The following is a 12,222-nucleotide window of genomic DNA, read 5'->3' as shown; positions in this document are numbered from 1 at the left end:
TATGGCTATTTTATTTTGATAAAATTGGCTATATTCTTCCCATTTTTAAGCATTTTCTTTTTTAATCGTCTATTGTTTCTTTTATGTACTTTTATATTTACATATGCAATTATAGTTTCAGAAATTTGCCATTTATCTCCTTTCTTGAAATTATTCCTTTAAAGAAGATTAAATTGCAGAAGAGATGCCATTTGCTAAATTGAATTCCAAGTGTACTTAGTTGGTCCTAGTTTTCCTTTGACCTTGAGGCTTGGGGGGCTTTTTCCCCCTTCTTTCTACAAGTCAGTTGCATTCTTATTTACATGTCATAGTTGATAGGCTAAAATGAAGTATTCAAAATTAGCATTTTAAAGGTAGTTTGTGCACATCCTTTGCAAATGAATTAACAATGTTAGCTGTGTATGTTCCTTTTTGTATAAAGATGTGGTCTCTGCTCTCAACCAAATAATCTGTAGACAGTTATAGATAATCAGTGTAAAGAAATCTCAAAAAAGATGCAGAGGATATTTTTCATCATTGTTGGGACACAGAGCTCCTGTCAGTTTGTTCTGTGTGATAGTTTAACTTTTCAGGTATGTCTGAGGTCCAATAAATACCAGTTTGTTTTGCGAGATGCCAGCGCATCACTTTTAAATCTTCATGATACTGTGTTTTATAAGTTTATTCAGTTGTGAAACATTAATTCAGTTATGTTAATTGGAATATCCTAATGTGATTGTCACTTCATATTTGTTCTCCCTTGTCCTTATTGTCTTGACTTAAACATTTCATTGACCTATTTTGCCTCTTACCTTTAAATATAAAGATTCCTTCTCCTCAGAGGGGATAGACTCTGGTAGTGGGATGGCCATGCCTTTGTGGTATGTGTAATATCTTAGTGATTTTCCAAATTTTGACTGGCTTATTCTTATCATCTGGGGACTTGTTAAACAAAGATTCCTGTCCCTGTGTTTATTTCAACAAATGCCCCAGATAATTCTGTTGCATAGCAAGGTAAATGAAAATTTATTAATCTTTGTTATTTATTTATTTTTGTTTGATTTGGAAGTGATTTACTGGGCATTGTTATTCTTTTCAAATATATAAGAAATCAGAGTTACCTTTGCTTATAAGCCATCTCATTCCATTTTTAGCTTTGATACTCTTTTACATATATTCATTCATCAGGTTCACCTGGAATTCCTTGGTTCTTTGTGTGAATTTTAACAGTAAAAGATAAATATTTGCAATTTTATATTTTATACCCAGAAAATGTCAAGCTTATAATTATCTTTTATCTGTTACATTTTTGTTTTCACTTACCAATTTGGGTTATTTACTTCTCCCTCCACTCCATTATATTAAAAGATTTGTTTTTAAATGTTTGATTTTGACTGAAGTTTTCTATGGAAATATATTAATTCTCACATCTGTGTAAGTAGGTAATAACCACAAATAGTAAGTTTAATTTCTGAAAGGTATGGATTCCTTCCCATTTATTATGCTTCTTATTTTCTTGGAAATGAAATTCTTATGGAGAAAGTGATCTTAGTATCTAGGAACTATGTTGATTCCACTGTGATTTTTGTCTTGATGTTCTGTTAGCTTGGTTGGAAGAAAAAGCTAGGACAGATAACAGAATTGCTATTTTCACGTAAATAGTTTTTTCAGCATGGTAGATGAGGAATGTAATTTAAAACACCTGTTTCTTACAATTTAGTTTTAGTTTTGGGGAAAATGGCTTGCCTTTTTTTCTTTTTTTTAAGATTTTATTTATTTCAGAGAGAGGAGAGAGAGAGGAAGAGCACATGTAGGGGGGAGGGGCAGAAGGAGAAGCAGACTCCCTGCTGAACAGATAGCCTGATTCCCGGATCCATCCCAGGACCCCAGGATCATGACCAGAGCTGAAGGCAGAGGCTTAACCAACTGAGCCACCCAGGCACTCTGAAAATGGCTTGCTTTTAAAAATGCCAGTTAGTAAACGGGAAAACTGATTAAATAGAAGTAATAGGCTAACTTAAATGGATTCATGAATTTGCTTCATACTGGTTATACTGTGGTGTTAAAGAAAACTTTGAACTCGTAGTTATATTTTTAAAAGAACAATTATAATTTTCTATTATAGGAATCACATGCAGCCCAACTACAGATCCTTATGGAATTCCTCAAGGTTGCAAGAAGAAATAAGAGAGAGGTATATTATTTTGTATCTTTTACATAACGTTTCATTTACTGTTGCTGACTATTCCCATTTCCCCCCATTTTTGTAAAGGCATTTCATGCTAAAAAGTTTATTTAAACATTTAAAAAGCATTTGAGTTGTAGGCAGTTTTCTAACTTTGTTATTTTAACTTCTTTTACCTTAGAACTTGATATTTTAAAAATCCCTTTTTGGAGATGTGCTGAAAAGTTTTTTGTAGGATTGAATACAATGACTTACCTCAAAGTGATAAAAAAATAGAAAATAGAATTATCATATGACAGCCTACCCTTCACCCTGAAAAGAGAATTTAGGAAACTTCAGATAATAAAGTCTTAAGAAGAGAGTGTTGCAAATTTTTCTTATGGCAAAAATGCATACTGGAGGAAAATACAAGTAAAAATATAGCTATCTATTTAGAACCTGGAAAGTATAAGACATGAAGGATAGCGAAAAGATAATTTATTTTATTAATAATCTTATCAGAATGTTTTAATTTAATGTTCATAAAATTCCTTAGTCATTTCACACTTGTACAAAATATGGGAAAATAAAAGGCAAAAATCCTGTGCTATGGGGAGAATGCTAATATAACTTTGAAAGCAGTTTATATATTTAAATTCCTAACTGTCACAAATCTTATATTTTTATTTTAAGTTGTCTAATTAGGTTGTTTTTTTAGTCATTTAAAAAATGTATGTAATGTCTATAATGTGCTAAGTTCTAGGCTGTCTATTACCTTTGAAAATAAAAACATGAGAGATGTTTTTATTTTGATGAAGTACTGTTAGTGTGCATTGTCAGAACCTTTACATTATCTTAGTTTGATATTTCCCCTTTTTTTGATTATTCATGATGTCTATTTTTTAATTTTTTCTTAGTTCAAGTTGGATTTTTCTGTATTATGATATTGTTAATAGCTAAATATTCTTTATAGGGTTTATGACTTTTTCTCTTATCCTTAAGTTCTGCTGAGCTAATAATTGTGATTTTAATATGTCTATTAACAAAAAACATTATCTTCACTATACATTTAAAATTTATTCCTCTCTATTGCTTCTTGGCCTTTTGGCTAAGATCATGTGTAAAATTTATTCCTCTCGATTTTTTTTTTTCTTTGTTGGTAGGTACTTTTTAAACTTTGGTATACATAAGAATCACCTGAAGATCTTGTTAGAATCCAAGTTCTGATTAAGGGTGTATGTTTCAGAGCCCCATAATCTGCATTTCTAGCAAGTTTCAGGTGATGATACTTTTGGTCCTTGGAGAGTACACTTTGAGTAGCAAAGCTGAAAATGTTATATCTGGAAATAAAATTATTAATATGTACACTCAACATCTTTTTGTTACAGAAAATTCTTTGGAAAAGTGATGGTTTTTCATATTCCATATATACCTCCCAACTTTAAAATAGAATGTGAAATTGTTTTGCAGTAGTTCCATATGCTTCTTTCTGCCTTAGACTTTGAAACTTCATTGAAAGTGGGATTAAGGACATGAGAAATTACCTGATAATGAATGAATAAATGACTCAATTAAGTGTACAGTCCAAACATGAGGATGTCTGGGGGTTAAATTAAATGGCTCATCATTATCTGTGTCCTGCATTATTTAAGGTTTTTGTTAGCCCCTGAGGTTTTTCATTGCTTTCCTAGGGATCTATTAATGCTTGCAAAAAAATTGTTAGATTCAAAAACTCTCTGGTAATAAGGATACAGCATGTAACTCTAAAAAAGAAACTGAAGATTCTGAGATTAATTCCTTCCTAGCAAGCTGACAAGTTAGCCTGTCACAGTTTCATTTGTGCTGTCAGTTCCATGGGACTTCTGGGCTGGAGATAGAGGACTTTATTATGGCACATCTGGCACAGCTGCTGCACATTTGCCTGTTTCTCTGGCCCTCAAGCCCCACAGGGGCGACGTAGAGATGGGCTCAGGTGAATGGTGCACATAAAGTGGATTTATGTAACAACTAAGGAGCCCTGAGCTTAGGAAATCCCAGTCTTTTAAAGGGGTCTGCTGGAAAACCTGTCTAGTCTTTGCCCTTCAGGGAGATACTTTTTTTATCATATTGTTCAGAAAACAAATCTGCCCTCTGTCCTGGAAAAAGTCACTATTTCTGTCTTGCCAGGGTATTTGCTGTAGAAACATCCTTGAAAAGATAATTTGGAACAAAAGCTATGACAGCATGTTCTGAAATGAGAGGGATCAATAGAGGGTTGTTTCCTAGTAAGTGACTCTTCCTTGTGATAGGAATTTGTCCTCTCTCTGATGTGGTGGCTGATGGCCTTGACTAATACCTTCTAAGATACTGTGTTTGATCACATAGCTCTTAGTATCAGTGTTTCTATATTTTTGTCATTAAATGTCTGGGTTAATTGTGCTGTAGAATTTTACAGCTTAACTTTAGTTTGATCCTTGTGATTGGATGATTTCTTTTCCCCCCATGAACCATATTTTCTAATGGTAGGCAATTTAACCGAGAAATGCACTAGTTCTAAGTACTTCAGAATATTGGTGCCTTTTTTGTGCACTGATTATATTGTCATTAATACCTTTTGGTTTTCTTTTTTTAATGTACCCAGGATTGAGTGATTTTGAGTATTTCAGGTTTAATTATACAAGAGACTCCGAGGAGCTAGGTTAACAAAGTTTACAAATTTGAAAATTTAGTGCTAGGTTAACAGACTTTAAAAATTTACAATTTTTACAAAAAACTTAAAAATTACGTTGAATTTCATAAATTTCCTCATAATTGGAGTCAGGTACAGTAGTGCTATGTAATCATAATAAACTTTAGTCTAGGGGTGCTTGGGTGGCTCAGTCATTTAAGTGTCTGACTCTGGATTTCATCTCAGGTCATTATCTCATGGTTGTGAGAACGAGGTGGGACAGGCTTTTCCTGGGTGTGGAGCCTGCTTGAGATTCTCTTTCCCTCTCCCTCTGCTCCTCACCCCCTTCCTCCCACTTGTGTGCACGTTTTCTTTCTCTCTCAAATAAATAATTAAAAAAACACTTTATTTTAGGAAATTAGTTGATTAATACCTCATAATTTAGTACAGACAGAATGAAGTGAATGATTATATGTTTTGCATATATTATAAAGTATTTGCATGCTTAATCCTCAAAATGAATGTAGTTGTTAGAGGTCTTATCTCCTGTTGTATAATTTATACTTGAACTTATTCAAGCAAAATATAGACTGAGCAGGAGGCAAACTACTACTTTTGAATTTATTTTCCTAAGATTAGCATTCAGACATTGGAAATTAACTTCGTGATCTTAGACTTAATTTTTATTGAGGTTATGATGAGTGTTGGTTTAGATATTGATATATACCAATCTAAGAAGTTAAATCTGCTTTTCAGATTTAACATACTTATTTACTTCAATATCACATCTTGCTAGTCCTTTTTGGGCTATTAGAACCCTACATTCAGGGGCGCCTGGGTGGCTCAGTAGGTTAAGCATCTGCCTTCGGCTCGGATCACGATCCCAGGGTGCTGGGATTGAGCCCCGCATCGGGCTCCCTGCTCAGAGGGAAGCCTGCTTCTCCCTCTCCCTCTGGCTGTCTCTCTGCCTGCTTGTGCTCTCTATCTCTCTGTCAAATAAATAAAATCTTAAAAAAAACCCAAAAAACCCTACATTTAATTTTTGAGTTATTTTCCCCTACTGACTCTTTTTCAAATATTAAGAGAAGGGCACATAATAGTAGGCATTTGCATTAGTTATCTATTATTGTGTGACACGTTATGCTCGAATTTGATGACTTAAAAAAGAAACATTTAGTATCTTGGGTCAGGAATTATGGTGCGATGTAATTGAGTGCCTCGGCTCAGAGTTTCTACCAGGCTACGTTCAAGGTGTTGCGCAGGGCAACAGTTACCTCAAGGTTTGACCAGGATAGGAACCCGTCCAAGCTCACCCACTGGCTACTAGATAGAGATACCAATTTCTTGCCACATGGGGTTCTCCATAGTTAGCTTTCTACATGGCTGCTGGCTTCTCTCAAAGGGAGCAAGTGAGAAAGAGCATTTTGAAGATAGCAGTTATATAATTTTTATAACTTAACCTTGGAAGTTACATCCACACATGTGCTGTTTTCTGGTCATTAGAAGCAAATCATTAAGTCCAGCCCACACCAAGAGAGGGAATTAATGAGTGTGTGAATACTAAGTGGGAATCTTTGGAGGCTATCTTAGATTGTGCCTACCACAGCATTTAATAAGTATATGTATTTAAATGAAAATGTTATTCTTTCTTCATGGTCTGATTGACCAAAGGAGCTTTGGGTTTCATGTAAAAGCCAAATTTGTACTAGCATTTAAACAATTGTCTTACATTTAATTTGATTTAATATTAAAATACACTTCTGGACATTTGTGGTACCTGTTTACTGTAATAGGGTAGTTTTGATAAGTCTTGGTTTCCTTTTGGTTCTGTTTGGAATTCCAGTGAGCTAATTTTACAGTGTTTTTATATGAAATAAAACATAGAAAAGTCCATAAAACAAATTTACAGTTTAAAGATTTATGGTAGAGTGACCATCCATGTAACCGCCATCCTGATTTAACAGTCAGATTATTGTTGGGACTCCCAGTGTTCCTGCCTAACCTTTCCAGATTATAGCTTTCTCCCTTGTGCCTTAGGTGGTCAGTATTCTGATATTTATCACCTTCCTGTTTTCCTTTATTATTTTGATACCTAAGTATTTATAAATTGCTTTTTTAAACTTCAATATATTTATTTCTGCAGCTTATAATGTTTGTTTTGTTCTTACCTTCTCTGACTCAATGTTAAGGTTCATCCATATTGTTATATATGGCTATCGTTGATTAGTTTTGTGTATAGTATTTTATTAAATGAATATACCCCAGTTTTGTGGTTGATGGACTTTTGGTTTTTTTTCAGTTTTGGCCTATTCACAAACAGTGCTACTATCTTGTATATGTACCCAGGTGTATGTATGCATATATATCTATGGTATGTATGTAGGAGTGGAATTGATGAGTCCTAGGACATATATATCTTCATCTTTAGTAGATAACAAACTGTTTTTCTAAGTAGCTGTATTAGTTACTCTTGCTACAGGTGTTGTATGCGTGTTCCTTTTGCACTGTATTCTTGCCAATACTTGGTATCACAATAGACTTTCTCAGTTTAGCTGATCTTGGGATTGCTGTTTCTTTGCGGTTTTAATTTGCATTTCCCTAATGACTAATGAGGTTGAGCATACTGTGTTGGCCATTTGGATTTTTTGTGTATGTGTAAAGTAACTGTTTAAAGCTTTTTGCATCTTTTGTACTTAGTTGATATTCTTAATGGTTTGTTGAAAAATTCTTTGTCCTATCTATTTATGTATCTCTATCTTCAGCAAATATTTTCTTCATCTGATTGGGCTGCTTATTTCATTATCTTAATGATGTAACTTGACGAACAGAAGTTTCTGTTTTTAAAAGAGTTAAATTTATTGGTCTTTTCTGTTATAATTAGTGCTTTTTGTGTTAGGTAAAGAATTTCCCACCTGAGGTCATGGAGACATTTTGCCATATTAATTACTTGAAACTTTATTTTTTTTATCTTTCACATTAAGATTATAATCTGCTTGGGAATTTATTATTGTGTATAATGTGAGGGATAGGCAACTTTTCATATAGATATCTATCACTTGTCCAAGCATCCTTAATTAAAAAGTCCATCCTTTTCCTATTGCTCTCAAGCACCACCTTTGTCATGCATAATGTGTCCGTATATGTGAGGGTCCATTTCTAGGCTGTATATTTGAGGGTCCATTTCTAGGCTCTCTTTTCTGCTTCACTGGTCTATTTGTCTGTCTTTTTGGCAGAACTACATTGTATTAAATACTAGAACTTTAAGTTACTGTTCTTCTTTAGCAAATTCTTAGCTATTTATGGCTCTTGTTATTTCTATATACATTTTAGAACCACCTGGCACATTTTCATGGTAAACCTGCTGTGATTTTTATTGGAATTACTTTGACTCCAAAGATCAATTTGGGAGAATATATCTATATACAATATTGAGTCTTCTGACCCATGAATGTGGTATTTCTCTGTTTATAATTAGGTCCTTAAGAATGTCTTTCAAAATTTTGATATTTTTCAGAGTATTTATTCTTATACACCTTTGTTTTAGATTTTAGGTCTTAGGTCTTCATCATTTTTTTATACTATTATAAACAACGTCTGTGTCTTCGATTTCCGTTTCTTACTGTTTGTTGCTGGTATATAGAAATACAGTTGATTTTTATAGATAATTTTTTTTTGTACCCAGCAACCTTGTTAAGTTCTCATTAATTCTAATAATTTATTTGTAGATTCTTTTATATCTTCTGTATACACATCGTCATCTGCAAATAATAAGAGTTTAGTTTCTTTCTTTATGATCCTTATATCTTTTATTTATTTTTCTTGTCTTACTCTGCTGGCTAGGACATCCGGTACAATGATGAATAGAAGTGGTGATAGCGGGGCATCCTAGTCTTGGTGCTGATCTCAAAGTGAAAGCTTTCGACGTGTCACCATTAGGTATGATGTTTTCTGGAGGTTTTTTTGTAGGTACTTTTTATCTTTCAAGGAAGTAAATTTCTTTTCCCAGGTTCCTAAAAGAACTTTTTTCCCCTGTAATCATGAGTGGGGATTGAGTATTCTCCAAAAATTTTGTGCATCTGAGGTGATATTTACTTTTTTTTTTTCATTCTGTTAATGTGAATAATACATTGGTTTAATATTAAAGGGCCTATCCACTTTGCACCTAAGGTGATCAACCATCCTGATTTCCTAGGTGTATTCTAGTTTTATCACTGAACATTCTGCATTCTAGGAAACCCCACCAGGATGGTTGTTTGCCCTACTTGTATTCCTTGTGTAAACCAAACGGGGCCATGGTGTGTATCCTCTTCTATAGTGTTTGGTTTGCTGATACTTTGTTTAGGATTTTGCATCTATTTTCATTAGTGACATTGTGCTATAAGTTTTCTCTTACACTGATCTTGTCCAGCTTTGCTATAAAGATTGTTACTTTAATCAAGTGAATTGGGGAATGTACCCTTTTGTATTTTCTGGAAGAATTTGTATAGTCTAGGAAGGATATCTTTGCTGAATGTTTAAAGATTTTACTGAAGAATCTCTGGATTTGTTGTTTGCTTGCAGAAAGGTTTAAACTATTGATTCACTTACTGCAACTCTTACATGCTTATTCAGTTATTCTGTTCTAAAATAACAGAATAACTGTTATACAACAGTTACACTTACTCAGTTTTTGTTATAAATATCACCTGTGACATGTTATACTTTTTCTAGGAGTTGTCTGTTTCATCTAAATTTTCAAATTATTGGCATAATGGTTTTAATAATGTTTTGAATGCCCCCAGAGTTTTTAGTGATATCTTTCATTCCTGACTCTGCTTATTGCTGCTTTGTCTTTTCCTCTTTTTTTCTTGATCAGGTCTTGCCAGGGATGTATCAATTTTGTGAGTCTATCTGAAAGAACCACCTATTGTCATTGTATGTTTTCTACTTTATTTTATTTTTTTTTAAATGATTTTATTATAATTTATTTTTTTAAAGATAGCGAGACCAGGAACACAAGCAGGGGGAGTGGGAGAGGGAGAAGCAGGCTTCCTGCTGAGCAGGGAGCCCGATGTGGGACTCAATCCCAAGACCCTGGGATCATGACCTGAGCCGAAGGCAGACGCTTAACGACTGAGCCACCCAGGCGCCCTGTTTTCTACTTTATTTTTGCTTCCCATTTTACTAATTTATGCTCTTTACAGTTTCTACTGTTCCACTTTTTTTGGTTTTATTTTATTGTTCCTTTTCTAATTTGTTAACTTGGATGTACATATTATTTATTTATTTTTTTTTAAAAGATTTTATTTATTTGACAGAGAGAGACACAGCGAGAGAGGGAACACAAGCAGGGGGAGTGGGAGAGGGAGAAGCAGGCTTCCCGCTGAGCAGGGAGCCCGATGCAGGGCTCGATCTCAGGACTCTGGGATCATGACCTGAGCCGAAGGCAGACGCTTAACGACTGAGCCACCCAGGTGCCCGGATGTACATATTATTATGCAGACTTTTTTTTTTCCTAATATAGGGATTTAAGGCCATTTGCATCTAATGATTTTAGTATGGTATTCTGTTATTCCTTAGTTCAAAAGAATTTCTAACTTTCGGGCGCCTGGGTGGCTCAGTTGGTTAAGCAACTGCCTTCGGCTCAGGTCATGATCCTGGAGTCCCTGGATCGAGTCCCGCATCGGGCTCCCTGCTCAGCGAGGAGCCTGCTTCTCCCTCTGACCCTCCCCCCTCTCATGTACTCTCTCTCATTCTCGCTCTCTCAAATAAATAAATAAATCTTTGAAAAGAAAAAAAAAAAAAAAAAAAAAAAAAAAGAATTTCTAACTTTCATTATAGTTTTTCTTAGGCCTGTGGGTTATTTAGAAGTAAACGTATTACTTGGACATTGGGATTTTCTTGTTGTCTTTCTGTTGTTGATTTCTGTTTTAATTACATTGTTGTCAGAAAATACTTTGTGTTTTATTCCTTTGAATATGATATTTGCACTGTTACCTGGTGGTTTGTTAAATTTTGAAATATTTGTGTTTGAGAAAGAATGCATTTTTCTGCAATTGTATGCTGCCGTGTAAAGTTTGTTAAATGTATCATGAGAATTTTCTGCATTTTTAGTGAACTTTGTTTCCTTGTTAGGTGAATTACTGAATAATTATATTTGAGGTGAGTTTTTTCTAGATGCAGAGATTTTTTTATCCATTCTGCTAGATTCAGTCCTAATATATTTAGACCATTTACATTTAATGTAAATGTTATGGCTTGAGCCTATCATTTTATTATTTGTTTTATGTTTCTTTTCTCTGTTGATTTTTGTTGTTTTTGTTTTCTTCTTATGGGTTACTTGAATGTTTTTTAGAATTCCATTTTTATTTATAGTGGTTTTGAGTACATTTCTTTATAGATTTTTAGGGGTTACTGTAGATATTACATTATATTTATAACTTATCACAGTACTGGTGTAGACATCTATTTACATTTGCTTTTAAATAAACCATCTCATTATGTCACCTGTAGTCTAATTTCTTCCTTCCTTCCTTCCTTCCTCCCTCCCTCCTTCTCTCTCTCTTTCTTTCTGTCTTGCTTGTGTTATGCTTTCTTTTCAACTTAAAAAAAAGTTACAGTCAGAGGACTGAATGAAGCTTATAATTAAGCCTGTCTGACATTACAGAATTTAGGTGTTAAGTATGTGTATGTTTATGGGATAGTGGTATGGTGGTATGGTAAGACTTTAGTTTGTACTTCATATGGCTAAATGAGCTTTGCTTTTGGTAGTAACTCATAGAATGAATATATCTGTATATGTGTATATGTGTGTATGTATATATATTTAAAGATTTCTTTTTTTTTTAACAGAAGTTTTAGGTTCACAGCAAAAGTGAGAGAAGGGTACAGAGATTTCCCATGTACTACTTGCCCTCACATGTGCAAAACCTCCCCCATTATCAGCATTCTTCACGAGAGGGTACATTTGTTATAACTCATGAACCTGACATGTTATAATCACCCAAAGTCCGTAGTTTACTCTGGGGTTAAATCTTGGTTTTGTATATTCTGTGGGTTTGGAGAAATGTGTAATGACATGTATCCATCATTATAGTATCATACAGAGTATTCTCGTTGCCCTTAAATTCTTCTGTGCTCCACCTATTCATCCCATTCCCTACCTCCAACATCTGGCAGTCACTGATTTTTACTGTTTCTTTGGTTTTGCCTTTTCCAGAATATCATAGGATTGGAATATAGCCTTTCACATTGGCTTTTTTCCCTTAGTAATATGCATCTAAGTTTCATCCATGTCTTTTTATGTTTTTAGAGCCCATTTCTTCGTAGCACTAAATAATATTCCATTGTCTGGATGTGATACTATTTACCCTTTGCCTACTGAAGGACATCTTGGTTGCTTCCCAGTGTTAGCAATTATGAATAAAGCTGCTATAAATATGGTTTTGTGTAG

At 34.1% G+C, this 12,222-nt stretch overlaps 1 protein-coding gene across 7 annotated transcripts in view; it reads left to right on the top strand.

Annotated features, from left to right (window-relative positions):
• Positions 1–12,222, top strand: part of COP1 (COP1 E3 ubiquitin ligase) — a 264,311-nt gene that overhangs the window by 50,442 nt on the left and 201,647 nt on the right. For 5 of the 7 annotated variants that reach the window (XM_036117242.2, XM_078077998.1, XM_036117233.2 and 2 more), the window contains exon 6: positions 2,105–2,173. The exons of the other annotated variants lie outside the window; for them this stretch is intronic. In XM_036117242.2, coding sequence (XP_035973135.1) covers positions 2,105–2,173 — 69 coding nt within the window. The remainder of the gene's footprint in view (positions 1–2,104; positions 2,174–12,222) is intronic. 7 annotated transcript variants of the gene reach the window in all.

The sequence above is a fragment of the Halichoerus grypus genome, chromosome 7 (genome assembly GCF_964656455.1).
Source record: "Halichoerus grypus chromosome 7, mHalGry1.hap1.1, whole genome shotgun sequence".
NCBI classification, from domain to species: domain Eukaryota; kingdom Metazoa; phylum Chordata; class Mammalia; order Carnivora; family Phocidae; genus Halichoerus; species Halichoerus grypus.
This window is presented reverse-complemented; position numbering and strand designations above follow the sequence as displayed.